The sequence below is a fragment of the Ictidomys tridecemlineatus genome, chromosome 5 (assembly GCF_052094955.1).
Source record: "Ictidomys tridecemlineatus isolate mIctTri1 chromosome 5, mIctTri1.hap1, whole genome shotgun sequence".
Lineage (NCBI taxonomy): Eukaryota > Metazoa > Chordata > Mammalia > Rodentia > Sciuridae > Ictidomys > Ictidomys tridecemlineatus.
In genome coordinates this window covers 135,310,168-135,337,800 of record NC_135481.1, presented here as the reverse complement: position 1 = coordinate 135,337,800, position 27,633 = coordinate 135,310,168, and the positions used below count along the sequence as shown (strand labels likewise).

At 38.7% G+C, this 27,633-nt stretch overlaps 1 protein-coding gene across 3 annotated transcripts in view; it reads right to left on the bottom strand.

The window, feature by feature from the left end:
- The window catches only part of Crtc3 (CREB regulated transcription coactivator 3), a 108,795-nt gene that overhangs the window by 44,677 nt on the left and 36,485 nt on the right, over positions 1-27,633 (bottom strand). For 2 of the 3 annotated variants that reach the window (XM_078051145.1, XM_078051146.1), the window contains exon 3: positions 4,220-4,339. In XM_078051145.1, coding sequence (XP_077907271.1) covers positions 4,220-4,339 — 120 coding nt within the window. Of the gene's footprint in view, positions 1-3,059; positions 4,070-4,219; positions 4,340-27,633 lie in introns of those variants that run through there. The other variant, XM_078051149.1, reaches the window with a different exon arrangement.

Below are 27,633 nucleotides of genomic sequence, written 5' to 3'. Positions count from 1 at the left end.
GTATATGAGCAGAGTCTTTTTGAGTCTTTGCATCTTCCTGTTTCCCTCCTCATGGGTGGCAATAGGCTTCATGTGGAATTTTAAGTCAAGAACATTTTTCCCTTAAAACTCTAAAGACTAATAATGTTTCCTTGTCCCTTGACATTATGTGAGTGTTAGGCGTATGGAATACAGCATGATCATTGACCTCAGGGAAAGGGAGCAAGGAGGGCTATTAACAGCCTGGCAGCTGTAGACAGGGAGAAGAATTTGTAGTCTGAGCTTCCCTGCCCAGGCCCCCAGCCAGGAACAAACCCTGGTGGCACCTCTCTACCTGTGGGGGGCCCAGCCAGGGCCCAGCTGTGGTGGTGCCCTGGCCTTTGCTTGTGGCAGCCACCATGTCAACAGCACAGCCCACTACTCTAGCCCTTTCTGCAGTATGGCCGCCCACTGTAGGAGGAATCTCTATGCCTGGGATCTGCTTGTTGTAGCTGCCCACTCTGGGAAGAAGCTCGATTATTTTTTGAACAATGTTCGTTTTATTTGTGATTATATCCCTAGATTGAACTCTTAGCTAAGACAGTCTGCTCATTCTATTACACCCAAACCAAGAAAACAAACGTGATAACAGAATTCTGAATACATTTTTTCCTATTTCTATCAACAAAGATTCAAAGAAGTTTTCATATTTTCAAATGATACAACTTCATTAAAAAGGTAGCAGCTCAGTAGCAGAGCGCTTGCCTTGAATGTGTGAGGCCCTGGGCTCAATCCTCAGCACCACATAAAAAAAATAAATAAAAATAAAAGATTTTGTGTCCATCTACAACTAAAAAAAAATATATATATATTTTTAAAAAGGTAACAGAGGGGATGGGATTGTGGCTCAGCGGTAGAGCACTCACCTAGCATATGCCGGGCCCTGGGTTCGATCCTCAACACCACATAAAAATAAATGAATGGAATAAAGGTATTGTGTCCAACTACAACTAAAAAAAATAAATATTAAAAAAAGTAACAGACATATGTGAAAGGCAACAATTTTAAGCAAATTATTTCATAATCAACAGAAAACAGGCCATGTAAGTAAAGGACTTAGGCTTCTCTCCTCCAAGTTCTCCTGAATAAATTAACAACTTTGATATAAAATCATAATCCTACTTTTATATTTTACTTGAAGTTCATGGTCCCTTGATTCTTTAAGAGACTTACTGCTTCATCAGTGAGTAGCCGGACTAAAGAACTAAGCTAAAGAACTTTCTTTGTATCAGCAAATGTCCAGTCCCAGGACCCCAATTAGGGACCACGGAGAGACCTGATGATCAGTGAGTCAGACTCAGATTGTCTGCTGAACAAATTTACCTGTATTTAATTTGGTTTTGGCCTCTCCTTCCCTTAGGAGTCTATAAGCTTTGCTGATGCTTTCACAAATATGTCATTTAGTCCTCAGAGTTCACTGAGTCGTTTTTGCTGATGCTTTCACAAACTGACTTGTATATAGAGTCAGGTTATCCCCTAGGCTATATTACCTGGGAAGAGACAGGATTCCTTGAACATTCAGCACAGCCTCCCCTTCTGCAACTTTGTACATTTCCGTTCCCACTACCTGAACAGTCCCTGCCCAACTGCTTACTCTCATATATCACATTTCATTATCTGAAGTCACTTTCCTTAATTTCTTTCTTTCTTTTTTTTTTTTTTTTTTTTTTGCCTCTTTGCTATCTGTCATCTCCCAAAGAACCGGAAACTCAAGAGGGTGGGTAAAGTTTATCACTGCATTCCCAGTGGTTAGGACAATGCCTGGAACAGGGAAGGTGCTATATTTATCTGTTGAATAAATGGACATATCAACCCCTTCTTATTCACACTCCAAGCCTCTGATTTCCCTCCTTCTCTGGTCCTCCAGGATGTGTGAGCTGCCCCTCCTATGTATCCACACTGCTCCGGAGCTGCCTCAGTTCCAGCACCACATTGTGCTTTGGCCACCTGCTGGTTTCACTGCCACTCCCACTAGACTATAAGCAGTTTGAGGACAGGGACCACAGTACTTCCACTATTATGACTAAAGTGTCTAAAATGGTGCCTGTTCACTAGCAGATACTTCACAAATAATTTTGAAGTGAATGAACATTCTTCTCTTTCTCTTTTCTTCAATTCCCTCATCTATTCCTTTGGTTAATAAAGCTATATACATACATGTATGTGTATAGACTATACATTCTTCAAAAAGTACCTGAGATGGCCATGCACATCCATATTTACACAAATACATACAACATATGAAAGAACACTGACAACAGAAAGAGGGGCCAGATGTGGTGGTGCACACCTGTAATCCCAGAGGCTCAGAGACTAAGGCAGGAGGATCCCAAGTTCAAAGCCAGCCTTAGCAAAACTGAGGCGCTAAGCAACTCAGTGAGACCCTGTCTCTAAAGAAAATACAAAATAAGGCTGAAGATGGGATGTGGCTCAGTGGTCAAGTGCCCCTGAGGTCAATCCTTGGTACCAAAAACAAAGAGGGGGGGGAGGGAGGGAGAATATTAAGAAATTTAAGAAAAAAAATGCACTGTGTTTTTTTTAATATTTTTAGGTTGTAGTTGGACACAATATCTTTATTTTATTTATTTTTATGTGGTGCTGAGGATCGAAACCAGTGACTCACGTGTGCCAAGCAAGTGATCTGCCACTGAGCTACAGCCCCAGCCCTACACTGTGTTGTTAAATCAGGCAAAGAAACAATATTTTGCCTGAGAATTCCAAGCAATTTGGACCAGCTCTGATAAACTACTCCACCCCCACATGCGCAATCAGCTGAATTGCCTCAGTCCCCTTTTACCTTTTGCATTTTGTGTCAAAGTTAGCACACTTTCCAGAAAGGAATCAAGATCATGTGTCACCTTCATGTTCCCTGGTAATGGCCATATAATGTACAAAACTAGAAGGGACCAAATGTGTTGTTCTGGGGATGGGAGAGAAGGGAGACATCAACATTCCCTAGAGTCATTATTCTCTATTCCAAAGACATTAAAAACCAGAAAAGCTTTGAGGCCAGGAAGTTGGGGATTTCTATGTACACCCACCAAAACTCTTCACACCAGAGTCTCTCTTGTACCAATGTTGTCCTCATCACTAGTGAACTTGGGTGGAGGGTACAGGTGGGCGTCAGTGGGCTTCAGCTGGACCTGGATTGATCCCAGGCTCCTCCAACCACAGCAGTGGAATCCTGGACCAGTTACTACAACACTCAGTTTTCTCATGGGAAAATGGGGGTTAAAAAAATAAATAACTCAATGAACTCTGAGAACTAGATGATATATAACTTGCCCAGCACAGTGCCTGGCATGGGTAGGTGCTCAGTAAGCATGAGTGCCCTCCCCCACTTCCTGGTTTCTAGGCTTGTGAAGCCAGCCCTACCATCACTGCCAGGAATTCAGCTCTCTGCGAGATTCACCACGCCTTTCTTCTCTTTTCTCCACCCCTGGTGCCTGTGTTCTGAGAAGAGTGAAAGGATACAGAGGCCCTCCTGGCACACCTTTGTGTCCTCTCCCACAAAATCCATCTCATTTCAGTATCCCCAAAACCCTCAGAACCATGCTGGTCAGGCAGCAGTACCTCCATCCTGTTCTTGCACCCGCCAATAAGTACTAGTTAAATAAAACTATAAGGTGAATTTGTTTCTCCTTGTCTTTATTGCTACTTAGCAACACAGAGTTTGGTGTCAAGTATACATCATATATACTATTTTTCCTAAATACCAAGTTTATATTTTTGTTGTAATTTATTGAATTTGAACATCTACAAATAGAAAATTGTATGAGATTTCTTCTTTCAGTTCCAAAATCAAGTCACCAGGTCAATAGAAATACAAATGAATCACAAATCTATCTATCCATTTTTGCTGGGTGGACCAAATCTCTCTAACTCAATTCAAAGTCAGGCTTAACTCTCATGTTAACAATTTGTGAAGAAAATGCTGAGAAGTCTCGGGATTAAGCTGAATAAATCACATGTTGTTTATATTCAGTTATCTCATTAAACTGAACGTTATCAATGCTTTCATAAATTAAACACCTAAAGCTGTAGAGATGTTTCTAGTTTTGAATCATTTACTTTTATTGCCTCCATGCATCAGATAAAATGAAGATTCTGAGGTTGTAGGAGAACTATAGGGAAGACAAATTCTGAAAATCTTTCAAACATTTCAAAACTTACACTCCCTTCAGACAGTGACAAAGGATATTTGTCGTCCTGGCTTGTCCCCAGACCGTCGGTGAAGGGGGTGGAAGCGGTTTCTGGCTGGCCTCTCCACCAACCCATGGTGGCGGGTTCCGCGAATGTTATCAACTTGATGAAATGATGGCTGTAGAGATATGGAAAGAAGAATTGGCCTCTGACTTTGGAATTGCCACTCACCCTCAAGAGCAAAAACTAGTAACAACAGATGAAAAGACTGAGATTATAACGTTCCTATTGTACACTGGCATGTGTTCAGTCAAGGTAAATAAAATAATGTAGTGAGTGGCACTATTTCTACCCAATTACAGAATAGTTTAAAATAATTTTATCAGGTTAAGATGAAAGCAGAAAGAATGATACATAAAATTGTCACAATTAGGAGGTGGAGAATTGGGGATTCATATACCCTGTGTTATGAATTCATATACCAAATCCCCAAAACACTGATGTATGAGACATGTAAAAGAAATATATTTAAGATAAAAATACACTGATAAATGATGGGATATCAACTTGTTCTGCACAGTCTTTTAAATTTTTGATTGGATTCACAATGTTTAAAAATTTGGATTTGAGGCTTCTAGGGAAAACTCAGAACATTGTGGCCATATCGATCCACAGTCCCACATGGCTGAAGCTAACAGTAGTGGTTCCCTGTAGGTGGGATACCCACATTCCTGCTTTTAATACTCACACCAGGATCACCTCCCTGACTCATTAGGTCAGACATCTAAGTTTGCAACCTTGAGTTAAAGAGGAAAAAAGGAATACTGCCTAAATACAAGTGGAAAACATGCAACTCTGTTACCCAAAGGATTCAAATGAAACTATAAAACATTTGAGGCAAATCCATGGTGAATAAACCCAAACTCCTTTGTTAAACAATGCTTGAGGTACATTGCTTGACATTTTTGAGGCTGCATCATAAAGGGCAACCTTTTTGGTTGTCTAAGACCAAATTCCAGGCTGCACCATTAAATATTACAGAACAGGGCAATGTGTATACAACATTACATAATAGATATGTTGTTAACTATATGAAACCCACCCTTATATTAAAACCTCACCCCTAGTTTTATTAAGGTATAATAGTGAATAAAAATTATATAACTGGGCACAGTGGCATACGACTATAATCTTAGTTACTGGAAGGCTGGGGCAGGAGGATAACAAGTTAGAGGCCAACGCTGGCAACTGAATGAGATCCTATCTCAAAATAAGAAATAAAAAGGGCTAGAGATGTAGTTCAGTGGTAAAGCACCCCTGGGTCTAATCTTCAATATGAGGTAAGAGGACTGTATATATTTACAACATATAATGTGATGTTTTGATACATGTATATACTGTCAGATGAATAAATCAAACAAATTAACAGTCCATTGGGTCATATACTTATCATTTAAAACATATTTTATTTTAGGTAAATTGAATCCTAAATAAATTAGCTAGCTTACCAAGAAAGAAATTCTATGAGAGAACATGTTTTTATAAGGGAACTTCCTTAGTTAAGAACTAATTGCTAATGTTTCTTTGTTAAACATATGGATTTTCTCATATTGGGAATTACTCCTATTTTACTTAAGAGGGCTGATAAAGTCTAGGCTAATTTAGTTTAACAGTTCCAACCTATTTCCACAAAGCAAATCTATGAACTTATAAAATAAAGAGATTGTAGTGATAAACAATTTCAGGGCTAGAAGAAAAACATTTATTACAACAGATAGGCTGGATTTGATCTCATGTAACAGGGCAAACTATTCTAAGAAATAACAAATTGAACTACCTATAAAATAATAGGACAAACCAACATCAGGTGCTTTGAGGAATGATGCCACGAGAAGTTCCCAGCATCACTCATGAACCATCAGACAAGCCCCCACTGAGAACTATTCTGCAGAACAAACAGCCTGTCTTCTTCTCAAATTGCAGTCATGAAAGACCAAAACAACCAAAACAACCCCAAGGAACTATTCTGGATTAAAGGAGATGAGGAGATATGGCATGTTGTAAATGACAATACTGACATAGTTGGCAAATTCTGCATGTCTATACAGTAAATGATACTGACATTAATATAAAATATCCTTTAGTTGATCATTATAGTGTGGCCATGGTTAGGTAAAAGAATTTCTTATTGTTAAGAGACACAGGAAATAAGTAGACATAACATGTATACACACATATTAAGAGAATGAAAGAGAAAGAAAATGGGACAAAATGTTAACAATTAGTGACTTTATGTGAAGGGGTATACACAAAATCATTGTTCTATTCTTGCAAGGTTTGAAATTTTTTCAAAATGAAAAGTTTTTTTTTTTCTAAAGAGAGAGTGAGAGAGGAGAGAGAGAGAGAGAGAGAGAGAGAGAGAGAGAGAGAGAGAGAGAGAGAGAGAGAGAGAGAGAGAGAGAGAGAGAGAGAGAGAGAGAGAGAATTTTTAATATTTATTTTTTAGTTCTCGGTGGACACAACATCTTTGTTGGTATGTGGTGCTGAGGATCGAACCCGGGCCGCACACATGCCAGGCGAGCGCGCTACCGCTTGAGCCACACCCCCAGCCCAAAATGAAAAGTTTATAAGTCTAAAATCTGATAAAGGCACAGATACTGAAGCAGGACTTACCTCTTTTCTAAAATTTGAATGACTTCGAAATCAAATAATCTTTAGATTGACTTAAAATCTGATCATTTTGTTATTTTTTTAATTATTAAGTCTACCTTGAAAAAATAATTACAACATTATTGACTTGGGTAAAAATACATAATCTTTAGGCTACTGTCCACATAAAATTTATCCTTTTACAATTTTAGGTTATAGAGCCTAGTGATATGTGGGATAAGAGATGTTTAATGATTTTTAACTATGTTCATGTTGTATGACAGGAAATATGACTTAATAAAAATACTTACTATTAATACAAAAATAAAAACATAGAAATGTTTTTGCTAATTAAGTGGATCATGCCTGTAGCATATTTTATTATCAGAAACCTGATTATCCATCAGGTGCAATGGCACATGCCTGTTAACTCAGCGGCTCAGGAGGTTGAGGAAAGAGGATCACAAGTACAAAGCCAGTCTCAGCAACCCAGAGAGGCCCTAAGCAACTAGTGAGACCTTGCCACAAAATAAAAAATTAAAAAGGCTGGCAGTATAGCTCAATTGCTAAGCACTGCTGGGTACAATCCCCTGGTATCAAAAAAAAAAAAAAAAGAAAGAAAGAAAAAGAAAAAGAAACCTGATTAACCAAGATTGAAATAGTTTTAAGAGACAGATGCTTCTATGCCGAAAAGCTGGAGAGGGTCCCTTTGTTAAATATGATGATATATTCACTACAATAGTGTTAAATGTAGTTAAAAATATAGAATTTTCACTGAATAGTCTCAGGGCACAGTTACTGACAGACTGGCTCTGGGAGGCCAACATATATAGTTGAGGGTCTTTAGAAGGGGTCTCCAAAAGCAAAGAGCTTTGAAATGTCATCTAGACTTCCCATCATGCCTATATTTTCTATTTACAGTTGCCTCTTTAACATTAACTTCTGCTGGCTCAAATCCCTTATTACTACTTGGACTCAGTTTGCAGGGAATAATTTCGGTTGACATTTGATATTTTCTTCTCTTCCTCACCATGGCTCAACCTCAACTATCTCTGTAGTATCTGATCTTAATCCAATCTAAACTATATTTGGCTTTAGTCTTCTCAATTCACAGGGACCTGATTTGCTCATCAAATGAGTTAGAGCAGTTGTTCAGCTAGGGAAGCAGGGCACTGAGGAGGTTGAACAGTGAAGAGGAGGGAGCTGGAGGTATAGCCCTTGCCTAGCTTGTGTAAGGTCTTAGGTTCAATCCCTAGTTTAGCAATGCAAGAAAAAAAAAAAAGAATGAAGAAGTCTGTCAAACAGCATGGTTATCTGCCAGTTGGTCAAAGCCCCTAAGTTCTTTTTTTTTTTTCATGGTGGTTTGGGTTTTTTAAATGTTTCTGCCAGTGCTCAGCCTCTAAGTTCTAAAAAATATAGTGACAGACACATAATTCTTCTTTCCCCACCACGTTTCAATCTCTTGTTTACTGAAAGTTAAAATTTTGTTATTTAAAAATGTATTATTAAGTCAACTTTAAAACAAAATTAATCTTTCCTCCTAAAAAGAGATAAAACTCTACCACCCCAAAAGGCCAAGTACTTCCAACTTTTACATGGTTATACCCACAGAGTATGTATTCTTTTGATATCTATTTTTTGTACTTATTATTATATAAACAATTCCCCATATATTTCATAATACTTATATTTGTTAATTCAATAATTATATAGTATTCCATTTCTATTGTTCATAAGACCAACATTCCACGTTCAAGCTCAGGGTCCTCCACTTACAAACAAGTTACTTCATCTTTCTTATCCATAAAATAGGAAAGATGCTGATGATAACTTCCTCACAGTCTTGCTGAGAAAATAAGATGCCGTCTCCCAGGAATACCTGGGTATTAGCAGGAAGAAGGAATGTCAGCATTGTCCTTAGGTGGGATTTACTAGGAAGGATCATGTCAAGGTCACCCTGAAGACACTTTTAGTGATCTGGAGGAGCAGCAGCAGCCTTGTTAGGGGCTTCCCCAGCATTCAGAGCCCTCCCCCCCCCAATCTCCCTGAAGAGACCTACATCTTAGTGAGGCACTACTTGTTGCTCACACCTCATCACCTTGAAGAGCTGCAGCCTGGAATGATGGCTGAAAAAAGTTGAGTGGGTTTTATGGTATGGATCTGGAACATTCCCCAAGGCTCATGTGTTGAACACTTGATTCCCAGTGCAGCAATATAGAGAGGTGGGGATTTTGGAAATGATTGGATCTTGAGGGCTCTAACTTCATCAATCTAAGTGGATTATTGGAAGGTGGTAGAAACTGTAGGCCGTGGGACCTAGTTGTAGGGAGTGGGTTCTTGGAGGAATGCCCTTGGGAACTGTCTTGTCTGTGGCTCTCTCCTCTCTCCCTCCTGCTTCCTGGCTGCCACGAGGTGAGTCTCCACTATAATGTTCTCCCAACTATGATGTTCTTCCTCACCATGGTCCCAGAATCAACAGAACCAAGTGACCATAGACTGAAATCTCTGGAATCATGACACAAAATAAATCTTTCCTCCTTGAAGTTGTTTCTTTCAGGTATCTTGCCACAGCAATGAAAAGCTGTCTAACACAGGGAACCACATGACTTGTTTTGGTCAATGGCTTATGTACAGATATGGTGTACTTTTTTTTTTTTTTTTTTTTTTTTTTTTAGCAGTACTGGACATTTAACTCAAGGTGTCACACAGGCTGGATAAGTGCCCTATCACTGAGCTACACCCTCAGCCCATGATATATACTTTATTCAAACAGAAACTCATTCTCCTTTCCTTCTGCCATGAAAATGGCAGGTTCCAAATAGAGGATGCTCCTTCAGACTCAACTATAGAAAAAAATACAAGGAGGAGCGCTTCAGTAGGTGCTGTAATATGAGTGAAAAATAAATGTTCAGGAGGGTGAAGGGAAATTGCATGAAAATGGAAGGTGACCCTCATTGTTATACAAAATTACATATAAGAGGATGTGAGGGGAAAGGGAAAAAAAATCAAGGGAGAGAAATGAATTACAGTAGATGGGGTAGAGATAGAAGGGGAGGGGAGAGGGGATAGTTGAGGATAGGAAAGATAACAGAATACAACAGTCACTAGTATGGCAATATGTAAAAACGTGGATGTGTAACCGAAGTGATTCTGCAATCTGTATACGGGGTAAAAATGGGAGTTCATAACCCACTTGAATCAAATGTATGAAATATGATATGTCAAGAGCTTTGTAATGTTTTGAACAACCAATAAAAAAATAAATAAATAAATGTTCAAAGTCCCAGAGTTTTTGGATTGGTTGTTACTGTAGTCAAGCTGGCTGACATAGCAGTGATGGCAGAGAGCGACAACACTGAGATGGAGAGCCCAATTTTTTTGCAATAAGGAGGCATAAAGTCAAAATCAGCACCTATATACTTTGAGGAGGCTGTGGCCTCAGGCTCTGAAAAGCACTATGCTGTTTCAGAACATTAGACCCAGATACCTGTTAAGAAGGGAGGGAGGCCTCTGTGCCTCAGTATATCAAAGCTATTCCACTCAACTTCTGGGATGCAGACCACCCAAGGGAGACTGAACATGTGCTCAGAAGACTAACATGGCAGGGGCAACACTGAGGAGGAAAAGTCAATTTCAAAGAATTTCCAGTAATGGTCCAAGCATTCCTTGTGGGAAGAATAAGAATTTCACTGAATTTCTTTAGCTTTTTGTTTGCTTTTGAATGGCATTCTAGTTTTTATTCTGAAATACATATAGTGAGGGTAGGCCCAGTATATCTGAGAACCTGGGGCCAGCACAGGCCTTAATGTGAACCCCCAAGCATTAGATAGCAGAAAGGCTATGGCCCCATGGGAATAATGCTGTAAGAAGCAGCCTGAGACAAAGTACAGATATCAGTGTCAACAGCCTGATAGGCAGGTTAGCACTGGGAGGCGCACACACCTTTGTCAAGGGCTGGCCTACTAGATTCTGCTTCACAACGCAGCCTAATTGCTGGGACTGAACATGAAGTAATGACTGGGTAGTAACCCAAGGCAGGGAAGAGGTGGATTCTGGGTCTGAGTCACCAAATCTAAGAGAGGGCAGACTCAAGATAGAGAACAATTCAAACACCAAGGTTCGATGGAACCTCATGAGGCAGGCAATAGGGTGAGGGTGATATCAGGGTGGACAATAGAGGGCTATGGCCAAATCTTTCTTTGCTTCTATGAGTGAGTTATGGGGGAAGAAGGCATGTCCAAAGTGAGAAGTAGATGTCAAACTGTTGAAAGCCCTTGTCTCAGGCTCTCCTTATATTACAGGATTACAGGCTCCTAGATTTCTGGTTTGTTTTTGTTTTTGTTTTATTTTGGGGGAGGGTAGTGGAGAGTACTAGAGATTAAACCCAGGGGTGCTTTATCACTAAGCTATATCCCAGGCAGGCATACACATACATACATACATACACACACACACACACACACACACACACACACACACACACACAATTTTTTTTTTCTGAAATACATAAAAGGATGGTAGACCCAGTAATCCAAGAACAGGGTCTCCCTAGATTGCCCAGATTGACCTTGAACTTGTGACACTCCTACCTCAGCCTCCCAAGTTGCTAGGATTATAGGTGAGCCACTGTACCCAACCTTTTTTTTTTTTATGTGGGGGAGTACTGGGGATTGAACTCAGGGACACTTGGTCACTGAACCACATCCTCAGCCCTATTTTGTATTTTATTTAGAGACAGGGTCTCACTGAATTGCTAAGCATCTCACTGTTGCTAAGGTTGGCTATGAACTCGTGATCCTCTTGCTTCAGCCTCCCAAGCCACTGGGATTACAGGCATGTACCATTGTGCCCACTACAGTATATATATATATATGTATATATTTTTTTAACATTTTTTGATAGGTGTTTATGGATAGCATGCCTTCATTTTATTTGTTTATTTTTATGTGGTGCTAAGGATCGAACCCAGTGCCTCACACATGCTAGGCATGCGCTCTATCACTGAGCTACAGCCCCAGCCCCAGTATATACTTTATGTGTGAACAATAACACTCTTTTCTTCTGTAGCAAAATAGAAAAAAAATCAACCCTAGCATAAGGTTGTATCTCTATACAATTATGAGAAGCAGAAGAAATGTGATTTGCAAATATCTTCAAGTAAAATATGGGTTTCTAAGTGTTAATAGGATGACCAAATAACATTATTGCATATAAGAAGTTATATCAAGGTTGGGTGTGGTGGCACACTCCTATAGTCCCAGCAACTTCTGAGGCAAGAGTATTGCAAGTTCAAGTCCTGCTTGGTCAACTTAGTCTCAAAACAAAAAGTGTTGTGGTAAAAGCACATCTGGGTTCTATCCACAGTACTGGGAGAAAAAAAAAAAAAGTAGTTCTATCAAGTTTTTAAAAATACATTGTACTGGGGCTGGGGTTGTGGCTCAGAGAGAGAACGTTCGCCTACCATGTGTGAGGCATGGGTTTGATCCTCAGCACTATATAAAAATAAAATAAAAATATTGTGTCCACCTATAACTAAAAAATAAATATTAAAAAAATACATTGTACTCACTTAGCATGCATAAGTCCCTAGGTTTGAGCCCCCAGCACCAGAAAGAAACAGATAAAACATGCATAAAACCAGGGTTAAGCCTACACATGGCTCGTTGAAAAGTATGATCCAGAATATAACATAATATCAGTGTATTTATAGAGAGGTACCTAATTAATATTCTCGCACAGAAGTAATTCTATATAAGACAACTCTTAGTAGCTTCATTTATAGAAATTTTGATGAGTAGAGGTCAAGAAAAATTTGATAAAACTCCTTCAAGGGCAACAGAATACCACTGTTAATGCTGGAAACACATAGTGGCATGAAGCTTCAATATTATAGTGAGTTGCACTGGATGTGATGTTACCTTTTTATGCTATGAGGACAATGTGTTAGCCTGACCTAAGGGGTCATTTATATGGCAACTTCAAACATCTCAGCAGTGAACCAGGAAGCAAATAAGTCTTCCAGAAAACAGAAGCAGAGGGGAAACCTAAAGGAGAGCACTGAGAAGGGAGCCCCAGGTCACCTTGTTTTCAACTCACAGTCCAGAAATCTAAGGTAGGACAGGGAAAGCAAGGGAGCAGGGGCTGCTGGCTTTACACAAATAAGAGGAAGTACTGCTGACCACAAGAAAATTCAGTTCTGTTTTTTTTTTTTTTTCCTTCTACAGATGAGAAACCAAGATCCAGAGGATAGTGATTTTTCTTAAGGTCACATGGCTAGTACATACCAGCCTGAACTCAGAGTCCTAAGCCTCATTAAATGTTCTCTTCACTTTGCCACTTTGCCTTCTTTGCTAAGTAGCATATAAAAATAATTGTTTGAGACTTTACGGGGATATTTTGTTGATATATATGGAAGAAAGCAAAAAAGATGACTTTATTAAGAATTTTTCTGGGACAGGACTATAGCTCAGTCGTAGAGCAGGTGGTTGGCATGCACAAAGCCCTGGGTTCAATCTCCATCACCACAAAAAGTGTTCTTTCATTTAAATTTTATTGTGTTCTTAAAAATCTACTGACAAGCTAAGATTCGAAGAAAGAATAATAGTCCTGTTATGATATGTGATGATATTACAGTTTATACAGCACATGTACAGCTTGCTATTATACCCAGTTATCTGATTTGGGTTAGGTATCTAACTTATTTCATAAATGGTTAAAAATCACAACCTATGCTTCCTCCTTTAAAATTAAAACATTACCTCAGTCATTCTAGATTCTTCCATATCCTTAGGCCCACATCTGTTTCTCACCTTCCTGATAGGTAGGAGGCTGGTGAGAGGTTAAGCTGGTAGGAAGGGTATCAGATAGAGTGAGTTGGGCCTGGCCCTAAGGTTATACTTGCACTTATTAGTGAGTTCTACCAGGCAACCTCCTGCTCGCCCAGAATGGTGTCTGTTTCTGTTTCTTTAGTTCTTGTTAAATGTCAAATATTGGCCCCTAGTACTAAATAAATTTCTGTTGGGGAAGAGTAGAGACTTAACAAGTTTAGATTAGGCAAGTTCCTTAAGCAGGGCTTTTCACTGATACATAGACTAGTTAGTGGAAGATGTTATAGGCTATACCTATTTTATTTTATTTTTTTGGAGTAGCAGGGACTGAACTCAGGGGCACTGTACCACTGAGCTACATCCCCAGCCCTATTTCGTATTTTATTTAGAGGCAGGGTCTCACTGGGTTGCTTATTGCCTCGCTTTTGCTGAGGCTGGCTTTGAACTTTCAATCTTCCTGCCTCAGTCTCCGAGCCATTGAGATTTCAGGTGCGCACCATTAAGCCTGGCTAGCTCCCCCTTTTAAAAAGAGCAAATGTAGCCAAGAAACAACTTTGCCTCTCTTGGGAACCCAGCAAATCATTCCAGCCACATCCAGCACCTTTTACTTCCCAGAACAAGGTGGGGAGGGTAAGAAGATCTGGCCACACACACACACAAAAAGGATGCCGTTTACTCAAGCCTGGGGCCATTTCAACTCCATTTTATGGACTGGGCAGCTTAAAAATGGATTTCATAGTTTGGCTGGAGGAGAGAGAGAGAGAAATACAAATCCCAGATCAGACTTGCCAGCACCCTGCCAGCCTCCCTCAGTACAGCACTCCTCACTTCCTTTGTCCTCTCAGTGTCAGAACACATCATATATATATATGTTCTAAGGATGGGATCTTCAGTTCACAAAACTCCTGAAAAGCTCCTAACAGTCTTGGAAACAGGATAAGGCCCTTCTTCTGCAATCTGTCAATACTGCACTATCCTGGGGCAGATCTATGCCAGTCTGGCAGAGGTAATTAGACTCTCAGAGCCCTGAACCACCTGGATAGGTAGGCTTTTTTTTTTTTTTTTAACATAGAAGGTATACCTTTTTTGACTGACTGAATTTGAGATCCATTCTTCTCCAAAATACCAAGGAGTCCTGCTATGAGCAATGAAAAGGAGCTAAGAGGAGCAGACCAGAGAAGGGGTTAGCACCCACCTTCTGACTTGAGACCCTGCCTGTCATCAAATTGGTATCCTTTGTGTTGCCCCTTCTTAGTTTTATTTTTATTGTTATTATTAGGTACTGGGAACTGAATCCATGGCACTTTACCATTGAGCTACATCCCTAGCCCTTTTTATTTATTTTGGCCTTGGACTTGCGATCCTCCTGCCTCATCCTCCTGAATCACTGGGATTAAGGGAATACACCCTGCCTTAGTCCTATTTTTGAATGATATATAAAAGGGAAGCAGATTATAGGCACAAGCCTATAATCTCAGTGACTTGGGAGGCAAGAGGATCACAAGTTTAAAGGGAAGTCTGAACAATTTATCAAGACCCTGTCTTAGAATAAAATAAAAGGGGCTGGGGGCATATCTTAGTGGTAGAATGCCCCTGGGTTCAATCCTGGTACCAAAATAATGATTTTGATGATGATGATGATGATGATGATGATGATAAATTAATAAAAGGGAAATAAAGTTAAATAGATAAACTAAACTATAAGATTACTCCAAAAAATGACAGAGAGAAAACAGGTTTGGGGGGTTAGTTGTTTTTAGGTTGTTTTATGGTCAAAATCAAACAATCAGAATGACTGCAGAGAGCCAGACAAAATACTCTGTCAAAATAAGAAATAACAACAAAGCATAAAGCATGCCCAGAGCCTGGGGCTCAGGTTCACACTGAGAGCTCCTACTCAAGAAGTGGATGAGAAGAAGGCCAACAACTCAGGGCCTCTTATCTGGAAAGTTCAGATGATGTTCCCCTGGCTGTCAGCAATGAGACCTCGGATCTTGCCTTCTGCATCTTCCCTCCAGCACCCCACACAGTGCTGCCACATAATGGGTTCCAACATATTTGATGAATTATATAATTTTTCTAGCTAATCAGGCTCCAAAGTAGAGTGTATGCCTTTCATGGGGGATGAGTATGGAGGAAACATTAGAAGTTCTGTTCTCACTCAGTTTCTTATTCTTTGTGTATATAACAGTAAAGAGAGATATGTATAAAATTTATAAACAAACAACATACAAAACTCTTAACACTTTCTCTTTCTCCCTCTCCCCCGAATCCCTCTCTCAGCACTGGGGATTGAATCCAGGAGCACTTAACCATTGAGCCATATCCCCAGTCCTTTTTAAAAATATATATTTTATTTTGTGACAGGGTCTTGCTAAAAGTTGCTTACCCTCACTAAGTTGCTGAGGCTACCCTTGAACTTGCAATCTTCCTGCCTCAGCCTGCCCAGCTGTTGGAATTACATGTGTGCCACCAAACTTGGCACAAAACTTACTGCTAGGATGCATGATGAAAAAGTACAAATGGCATTATCAAAACTGGCAATGCCTATATATGAAAGATTATTCTATTCTTCTTACTTTTCCATCATGGTAAGAAGAAAATCAGCTGCCTCTAGAGATCAATGGGCAGAACTTATTTACCCAGAACAAATTCCTCCAGTTGACCTATTAGCATCAAAGTTAAAAGAGGAACTACACTCAATGTTTAAAGGAAAGGCTTCCCTTACTACCCAGCACATCACCCCAGGCAGGCAAGGGTGACTATTTTCCATAATACAATGAAGAATTTCAACTCTGAATCCTCAGGGATAGCCAAAGCAGGGCAGGGGATAATGCAGACCCCTATCTTTAAAGGCATTTCACTCTCTTCAGGGCATGCTGCCCAGGCCCCCAGAGAAGTACAAGTTTTAAACTGCCAGTTCCCACCCCACCTCCTGGCCTGGGATAATGTGTTCTAATGAGGGAGGCCTTCTGTTGAGTGTAGTTCCCCTTTGATGCTAATAGGATAATGACCCGAGAAATTCGGTCAGGGTAAAAAAGGTCTGCCCATTGATATCCAGAGGCAGCTGATTTTGTTTCTGACAGTGATGGAAAGAACTGTGGAAGAATTGTTTTTTGTTTGTTTGTTTGTTTGTTTTGGTTTGGCTTGGTTTTGGCTGGGTTTTTTTGGGGGGAGGTTCCAGGGATTGAATTCAAGGGCATATCCCCAAACCTATTTTGTATTTTATTTAGAGACAGGGTCTCACTGAGTTGCTTAGCGCCTCACTTCTGCTGAGGCTGGCTTTGAACTCGAGATCCTCCTGTCTCAGCTTCCTGAGCCTCTAGGTGTGTGCTACAGCACCTGGTGGAAGAATTGTTTTTTTGACATATGGAGGCTTAAGTTGAGCCAGGGCAGGGCAGAAGAAGTGAGAGCTAGAAGTAGATTAAATAGGAAGGAGAACGGAATCCTGGAAGGCCCAAAGGTCAGATGGGTACTTTAGGTCAAGAAGTAAAGCAATCAAAGTACAGGCCTTAGGAAATGGGAGTAGGAGACAGTCATGGAGCACCTGTCCTGCTTCCCTCCTTCTAGTCCCACTGCATCCAAATCACACCCCAGATTCACCAATGTGATTATGCTTGGTGAAAAACTTCATTGAGTTTGTGAGAGATCTGTAATTTAGATTAAAAAAAAAAAAACTAAGGGGACAGATGAAACAAGAAAGGCAAAATGTCCTAAACTAGTGATGAGTATACATGGGAATTCTTTGCTCAATTCTCTACTTTGAAACATATATATATATAGTATGTGTGTGGTGCTAGGAATTAAACCCAGGGCCCAGGCATGCCAGGTAAGCACTCTACCACTGAGCTATATTCCCAGCCTTGAGGTACATTTTAAATTTCCAAATAAAAAGTTTATTTAATTAAATTTATAATGCTATAACAAATCAAAGGTATTTTTCAGCTTTTACCCACAATAACGTCTATCTACATTTTAGAAAGAGAGAGATGAAAGCCAAGTTTTCTACCACGTAGTCAACAACCTTTTCCCCATACCATTAATGTCTTTAAAGAATAAAATAAGTATATAATTTCACAAAGTAACTATAAATGTTTAAGAGAAAAAATGTGTCTGGAAATAATAAATCTGGAATATTTAGTTAAATATAACAGAACATAATAATTCTAAATAAAGTATATTGGATTAAAAAAAACATATCCTGTTTTTCATTTTAAAGAGCATAGGTAGTTTTCCTCATTTGGCTACTTCATGAAGAGACATACAAGGTATCCTGCTGGATTCACACAGTTATGAGAATTAGGAATGACTTCCAAGTCAGCCAGGTTGACTACACAGCATCCTCACCAATGGTCATCCAGCTGCTACCAGAACCCTTTGAAGATAGGATCAGCCTATGACATTCCCAGCAAGCCACTTCTTTTTCACATAGCCATGCTTCTGGTATGTTCTTTAGGCTATAAAGTGTCCTTACAGAATTCATCATCTCTTGAGGGTATCTGCCCAGATAAGAGGATGCTAAAAATCCATCTCCATCAGATCATTCATCCCCATGAAGAACCAAGCTACCAAATGTAGAAGAATTGGTCTGGAGAACCAGATTCTCCAATTAACTTGAGTCAAAAGAACAACTGGATCTGGCTGCTTGCTTAGAGAGAATTAAGCTGGTATGACAACTTAATTCAATTTCTTTTGTCAAACAAACAGAAAAACTGGCAGAACCTATATGAGGTTCCTCTCCTCTAGTCCCACTTCTGTCGGTAGACATGGAAGGGAAAGCCGACCATTCTGACTGTTGAGAGCTACTATTCTGAGCTAGGCCTCTCTTTTGGATGGGCTAATGTGTTAACCAGCCTGGCTGGAGTGCAGAAAGCTTCTTGGTTCCTGACAGTCTCAGCAGGTTCTCTCCCTGGCAAGAAAGGTGGACATTCCCCAGCTCCTCAGCATGCAACTGAAGAGGGAAGCCATGTTAGCCCAGCCTCTGCAGGTTCAGCTGGTTCACTTTGGGAAGAGGAAGGAAGGAAGACAGTTTCATGTTGATCACAGAGCCCAGCCAATGGGGCTTTCAGAGTTACTGAGCTGCCAGGAATAAAGCTGATAATTTGATTTTCTATGGGCTTCTTACAGACACCTTATCAGTAAGAACCCAGACCAAGGAACAGTGATTAAACTACTTCCTCAAACTCTAGATTTATGATATTTATAGTTCAGCTGAGGATTTTAATCAGTGAAATTTGAAGTCAGATTAGGCACCATTAAATACAGTACGAACTACACATATTCTCCAAATCAGGGGATCTACTTTACTTGGTATGCTAAAAATGGATGAGGAGAAATAATCATTAATGAATTTGGTTATTTTTTGTGAATTCTTTATTTGTTTCTTTTCTTTTTTTGCAGTGCTGGCCTCCTACTTGTTAGGAAAGTGCTTTATCAGTGAGCCATATTCCCAGGCCTAGAGTTGAATGTTTTGAGGTTTTGTTTTGTTTTATTTTGTTTTGGTATTTCTGCTAATGCTCCAAAGTGAACGTATATAATCAGCATGAAATATACAAATTAAACTTTAAATGTAAAATGTTTAGTTCATGCAATAATCTAGTTATTTTCTCTAAAACCATAATGAAACTTGATGAGAAATGCTGAAAATCTTTAATCCTTTTCTGAATATCTTACTTTGATTTGTTTTTAGGGAAATTTTTGAGATTTTGCAGTTTCTGGGAATGATTTATAATAGTAATGGGGAGACCGAAAAATTGCAGGATTAACCATCATACACACGTGTCTTAGCTGGAAGGTAGAAAACCAGCATGAAGTGTTAGCCTGCTTTAGGATAATAACTGCCCCCTTTCATTTTTCATTCCCTGCAAGCCTTAGACCCACTCTGCCAACCTACAGCTAACAGAACCAGTATATTCCAGACCACAGTCTTCTTCCTTAACCCAGATCCAACACTATCTGTTTCCCCAAAGCTGCAAATCCCCATACGGGGAGAGTGGAGAAAAGGTAGAAGTCCACATCTCAAAGGCACAAAGCAAAGGTTTGCTTCTTAGGAGCTCTGTGATGCATAAGAGCAGACAGATCACAGACACACTTAGTGTTATTAGTAATGATTCAGGCTCTAGAATCATTACTTTGAAAGATAACTAAGCCAGGTGCAAGGCACACAAGTGTAACCCTAGCAACTTGGGAGGCTGAGGCAGGAGGATCACAAGTTCGAGGCTAGCCTCAGCAACTTAGCAAGGCCATAAGTAACTTAGCAAGACCCTGTCCCAAAATAATAAATAAAAAGAGCTGGGGATGTGGTAAAGGGCCCTTGGGTTCAGTTCCTAGTACCAAAAATAAAGGAAGACAACTAGTTATTTTAATAAATAACATATTCACATTTGTTGTTGGTACTGGGGATAAAACCCAAGAGTACTTTACCACTGACTTACATTCATAGTCCCATCCCCAGTTTTTGCTTTAATTTTGATACAGCGTCTCACTAAATTGCCAAGACTGGCCTTGAACTCATGATCCTTCTGCTTCAGCTTTCCAATTTGCCAGGATCATATTTATATTCTTTTTTTTTGGACACAATACCTTTCTTTTATTTATTTTTATGTAGTACTGAGGATTGAACCCAGGGCCTCCCATGTGCTAGGCAAGCGCTCTACTGTTGAGCCACAATTCCAGCCTCCATATTTATATTCTTAACAAACAAAAATTATAAAGATGGACAGTGACAAAGCAAACTTCTTGTTTCCCTTCTATCCAGTTCCCATCTCCCAAAGAATAACCAGAGTATTAGCTTTTTGGAAACCCTACTAACATTGATTATGTGTGTAAACAAATTCATATTTATATTACTTCTGTTTCTTTTTTCTTTTTACACAAATGGTGTACTAATACACCATTCCCAGGATTTTAATCTCCTATTAAATTCTTAAGGTTGATTCCAATGTCTTAGACACTCTGTGTATCTCAAAAATATTGGAAAACTCAAAACAAAATCTAGTCAAACCTGTCATGGCACACAGACCACACTGTAAGTGGATCACTCTCTTCAGACAGATCATGTTGGCTAATTTCTCTAAGCCTTATATTCTCCCCAGTATTATCCAACCCTCAAACAACAGGAAGATGAGCCTCTTTCTCCTCAGTTCTTTCCAGGTGCATTTAACCATGGCCAACTCTCTCCAGTGTAAAGCTCGGGGCAGGAGGGTAATGTGATTTGGGGAATGATTCTCCTCCTCACCTTGTCTCTCCTACTCTGAAGAGCCAGGCTTCAAGGTAAAGGAGGAGCTCAACTATTCAGCTCTCAACTCCCAACTTCCTATTCCCTGAAATTTCCTGAGGTAATTGTGGTCTTTCCTTGCTACTAAGTCCAAATGGACTTTTTCAGCTCATAAATCACTTGATCTCTTGAAAGTATCTGAAATTATTGGCAATTTATTCTCTTTTGAAAACATTCTTCTCCTGAATCCCAGGACTCCATGCTATCCTGTTTTCCTCTCTCCCTCTGGGTGTTTCTTTCTAGATTTCTTTGCCAACTCCTGAGTGTCCTGACCATCCTTTAAATGCTGGGTTCTTTTCTGGGCTCTGTCACACAACTCTGTATTGCTTCCCCATCTCTCCAGAGTTGCAGACTTGTACATTCAACAGTTGACTGGACAACTCTTGTAGGACTGCCTGTAGGCATTTCAAACTCAACACCTTTAGAAGTAAATCTGCCATCTTTCTCCTGAAATAATCATGCCTTGAAAGCTTTGAATTTCTGGAAATGGTACTGCTCAACTGCCTAACCCAGAAAGTTTAGGATTATCCTTAAATACTTTTTCCTTGCCTCCCTATCCCAGTCATCATCAAAGTCTGGTCATTTTGTCTACTAAATACCTCTCAAACTGACAATGATCCTCAATTACCCATCTATCTTCTTTCCTTTGGGTAACTCAAGCTTGTAATTGATATTTTTGCTTCTACTCTGTGTCTTTCAACTTAGTTTTGTACACTGAAGTCAGAATAATCTTCTAAAACACAAACCTGATCACGTCATTCAGATGTATAAAACTTTAATTAAAGACAGGATTTCTTAGAAGACTCTAACAAGTCATTTTAAAGTTCATTTGGAATAACAAACATGCAAGAATAGCTTGGAAAAATCACTGAAAAGCAGCATAGAAACCAATTAACCCTTCTTGATTTTTAAAATGGAGCACAAAGCTATAAAGTTTAATTAAAAATATGGTACTGGTACATGAGATGACATATAGATAATAAAAGCAAACAGGAAGTCCCAAAATATAATCAAGTGTGAGAATTTAGTGTATCACACAATAATCTCCAAAGTAAAGATGATTATTCCATAAATGGTATTGTAAAGATGATTTTAAATTAGTAAAAATGATTATTCAATAAATAGTATAGGGACAATGAGGTAGGAAACAAAAAAAATTTAAAGTCAGAGCCACACTCCATATCTTATATTAGCATAAACTCCTAATAGAGCAAATCTTTTGAATTTAAAAATAAAGGCATAAAGTGTTGCAAGAAGCAAGAGAAGACAATTTTCTAACTATGACCAAAAACTTAGGATTAGGGATATAGTTCAGTGATAAAGTTCTTGCCTAGCATTTACAAGGCCCAGGATTCAATTCCTAGCACTGCAGGGAAAACAAATAAAAAACTTAGACGCAATAAAAATGGCATAAAATTTTATTACTTGAAAATTTTGATACACAAAATTTTTTTAGTTGAACATGAACACCATACCTTTGTTTTACATATTTATTTATTTTATGTGGTGCTAAGGATTGAATCCAATGCCTCATTGTGCAAGGCAAGTACTCTACCACTGAGCCATAAGCCCAGCCCCCAGATTTTGACAAAGTTTATATGTCTGCTTGGAAAAAAAAAAAATCCTATGACAAAGAAAGTCAAATGACAAATGGCAAACTATGAACATATTTACAACTCACATCACAAATAAATGGTCACTTTTTTCAATATTTTAAAAACTCTTTAAAAATACAAACAATTAAGGGCAAAATACATAAACAGATTATTTAATGTAAAGATAATACAAATGGCTCATAAACAGGAGAAAAAAAACTACCTCACTCATAAGAGGAATGCAAATTAAAACTACACACAGACATGATTTTTCAACTGAATTAACCAAGATCAAAAAGTCTGACAAAATACTGAGTTGGGAGGATGTGGGCAAACAGACATTCGCAGAGAGGGAAAGTAGGGATGTAAACTGGTACAATTTCTAAGGAGGATGAACTGACAATATGTATCAAAACTGTAAATGCATATATTCATTGCTTCAGCAATTCCACTTCTAGAAATTCTTCTTGCAGCTATACCTGCAATGCATATACAGGAATATATGTACAATGTTCATTGCAGCATTGTGTGTGTTTGTGTGCATGTGCATGTGTTTAATCTGTACATAGAAAATTAGTTGAGTAAATTGTGGTAAATTCCTATAGTAGAAGACTGGGTACTCATTAAAAAAATAATAATGCTTTTTATAAACTGATAAAGAAAGATCTCCAAGGTTTATTAAATGAAAAAAAGCAAGGTACAGAAATATATATGGTTACACCACCTTCTGAGTAAACTAATGGATTATATATTCCCATCTGCTGATATGTACATAAAACATCCCTAAAGGAATAAACAAACATGACACTGGTTCTCTGCAAGGAGTGAACTGCTGCTTAGAACAGAGACAGAAAGAATGCTTTAGACTATACATTCTTTTGCTTATTTTTAATTTTGGATCACATGAATGTGTGTGTGTGTGTGTGTGTGTGTTCATATATATCTATCCAAAATGCATATAACAAAAATTAAAGTCAAGACTATATTACAAAGCTACAATAATGCAAAAATATGGAAACACAGTGGAACAGACTGCTGTATCAATGGAACAAAACAGAAAAAGAAAAGAAAAAAACAAAAGAACCATATTAAAAATAAATCATTCAAAAATTAAGATAATAATTTGGCCAGAGAGGAGAAAAAAGTGGGATCTCTGCTTCAAATCTCACATTAAAATACATAAATAAATTCCAAAATAATAATAGGGATAGAATAAAATATGGGTTATCAAAACAAGGTAAACATTTACAAAATCTTGGAGTGATAAAATCCACACTAAAAATACTACAAACTGTAACACAGCAGCTACAAAAAAGACCAACACATTTGACTCAAAAAGAGAGCAGAGTGGTGGCACATACTTATAATCCCAGCCACTCCAGAGGCTGAGGCAGAAGAATCGTGAGTTCAAAGTCAGCCTCAGCAAAAGCAAGGCACAAAGCAACTCAGTGAGACCCTGTCTCTAAATAAAATACAAAATAGGGCTGGGGATGTGGCTCAGTGGTCGAGTGCCCCTGAGTACAATCCCTGATACCAAAAAAAAAAAAAAAAAGAGAGAGAGAGAGAGAAAGAAAGCGCAGAAAACTCCTCAATATTATTAATATGGTGAAAATATTTGGAATACCCATGAAAGACTGTGATGAATACACACTAAGGTGTCCCCAGCAATCCCACCTTTGCAGAATTCACTGCCCTTGAGTGTAGGCAGGACTGCAACTTCTTTTTATTATTATTATTTTTACTTTTTAGTTGTAGATGCACACAATACCTTTATTTTATTTGTTTATTTTTATGTGGTGCCAGGGACTGAACCCAGTGCCTTATGCATGCTAGGCAAGCCCTCTACCACTGAGTCACAGCCTCAGCCCTGCAACTTGCTATTTTTTTTGTAGAGAGAAAGAGAGAGAATTTTTTAATATTTATTTTTTAGTTTTCAGCGGACACAACATCTTTGTTTGTATGTGGTGCTGAGGATCGAACCCGGGCTGCACGCATGCCAGGTGAGCGCGCTACTGCTTGAGCCACATTCCCAGCCCTGCAACTTGCTTCTTACCAGTAGGTTTCAGCAATGAGGGTAGAATGTCACTCCCACAACTATTATGATACTTGTTAAGACAATTCTTGCTAGCAGAGGCACTAGAAAGACACCTCTCCTCGATGGCTGTGAAGAAGTAAGCTGCCATGAAGTGAATGGACATACTGGAGAAGGCCACATGGCATAGGAGTGTGAGTACCCTGTAGGAGCTAAAAGGAGATACCAGCAAAAACTGACCCTCAGTGTCACAAGAAAATGAATTCTGCCAACAATCCAAGGAAGCATGGAAGCACATGTCCAGTGGAGTCTCCTATGAGATCACAGTCCCAGCGAATATCTGAATGGCAACCTGGTGAAACCCTGAAGCTGAGAACACAGTAAAGCCATGCCTGTGACTTCTTCCCTACTGAAATTGTGCATGTAAAATGTGTGTTGCTATAAGCCATCAAACTGGTAGTCATTTAAACAAGGTAATAGAAAATGAAAACACAAAAGCCCATTTACTTAGCATATAATAAAGAGTTCTTATATGCCAATAAAAAGATAAAGTACTCAATAGAAAAACGAGCAAAAGACTTACAAATTCAATCTACAGAACAAGAAATACAAAATGCCATAGAAACATAAAAGATGCACAAACTATCTTGTGTGCTAGCTAGATTGCAGCAATTTAAAACACTGTCAGACACAAAGGGGTCATTCAGTATTTATTTGTTGAATGAATGAATAATAAAAGAAATGACAATTTAAACAAAAAGATGCCATTTTTTAATCCATAGATTCTTGGCAAAAAGAAAAATGGATATAACCTAAATAAACATTTCTTCAAAGATGGTACACAAATGATCAGTAAGCATATGAAAAGATATTCAATTTCAGTAATGACTTGAGAAATACAAATCAAAATCAAATGAATCACTTCATACCCATTCAGATAGCTACCATAAAAGACAACAATAACAAAACACAGTAACAAACAAACAAAAATAGAAAATAACAAGTAATAACAAGGCTATAAACAAATTAGGACCTGTATTCATTGTTGGTGAGGATGTAAAATGGAGTAGCTGCATTGGAAGACAGTATTGCAGTTACTCAAAAAACTAAAAATCAAGCCAGGCATGGTGTCATGTGCCTGTAGTTCCAGCTACTTAGGAGGGCCATGTAAGCCCAGGCATTTAAAAGACCAGCCTGAGCAACACAGTGGGACTCCATCTCAAAACAAACAAACCTAAAAATAAAATTAGCATAAGATACAGCAACCCCTTTTTTGGACATGTATCCAAAATGATTGAGTCTCGAAGAAATATTTCTATAACCATTTTCATAGCAGCATTATCCACAATAGCCAAGAAATGGAAACAACCCAAGAATCGGATGAATGGGTAAACCAAATGTGGTACATACATACAATGGAATATTACCAAGACTTAAAAAGGAAGGAAATCCTGTCACTACAACCTGGATGAACCTGGAGTACATTATGCTATGTAAAATAAAACTGGTCACACAAAGAGAAAAAGTATATGATTTCACTTATGAGGCACCCAGAAGAGTCAAATTCACAGAAACAGGAGAATGGTGGTTACCAAAGACAGGGGCAGAGAGAGGAGGAATGGAAAGTTATTGGTTAATGGATGAAAATGTTATGGAGATCCATTTTGACCCATGTTAAGTATACTTAACACTCTTGAAATACACACTTAAAAATAATAAACATCTGGGATTGGGGATTTAGCTCAGTTGGTAGAATGCTTGCCTTGCATGTACAAGGCCCTGGGTTTGATCCCCAGCACTAAAAATAAAAATAAACATCTTAGATCCCCAGTATTACAAATAATGGTGATACTGATAATGATGATAAAAAGATAATGTTTTAAGTTATGTGTTCAATTAACCACAGTTTTTTGTTTGTTTTTGTAGTACTAGGGATTAAACATAGAACCTTGCATGTGTTAGGCAAAGGCAAGTACTCTACCACTGAGCTACATCCCCAGCCCTTTTTATTTTGAGACAAGGTCTCACTAAATTGCCCAGGATGGCCTTGAACTTGTGATCTTCTTAAGTCACTGAGATTGTAAGCATGTGTCACCATGTCTGGCTGTTACAATTTTTTTAAAAAATATGAAGAAACAGATACTCTCCCAATGTTGGTGAGAGTAAAAATTGCTATTAACTGTACAAGGGATAATTTGGTACTATCTACATTAATTGTAAACATATACTCACTCAGCTCTTTTAACTCTAGGAACCTATCCTAGAGACACCCTTAGATAAATACCCCAAAATATATTATAACAAAGATGTTTGCTGCAGTTTTGCTTTGTAATAGTAAAAAACTAGACATAATCTAAATGTCTCTCAATAAGAGACTAGTTTAGTAAATGATGGGACAGCTATAGATATAGTGTTGCCATTATAGACTTCTGGGTATGGTGGTGCACATCTGTAATCCCAGCTAGTTGGGAGCTGAGGCAGGAGGAGTGGCCAGCCTGCACAATTTAGCAAGACTCTATCTCAAAATATACTTTGGGGATGGCTGGGGATGTAGCCCAGTGGTAGAGTACACACTTTAACTGATGAGAGGCTCTGGGTTTAATCTCCAGCATGGTGGGGGGAAAAAAAAGAATATAGATTTTTATGTACTGATATGGAAAGATGGCAAAGATATATCAAGTTTTTCTTGTTTTAAGAGGGAAGTTATCAGTATGGCATGATTTCATTTGAGTAAATACAAAGTGTGTATATATACATACATGCCTGCATATACACAAAAACTTCTGGAAAGATACAAAAGACATACTCAGCAATAGATACTTCTGGGAATTAGAACTCAGGGAGGGTATGACGGAGAAAAAGGAAGATTTTTGCTTTTCATTTCACATGTTTCTATATTATTTGAGTTTTCACAATAGCAAAAAATGGGTTTGGGGCTGGGTGTATGCCTATAATCCCAGTAGCTTGGGAGCCTGAGGCAGGAGGATCACATGTTCAAAGCCAGCCTCAGCAGCAGCAAGGCACTGAGCAACTCAGTAAGATCCTGTCTCTAAATAAAATATAAAACAGGGCTGGGGATGTGGCTCAGTGGTA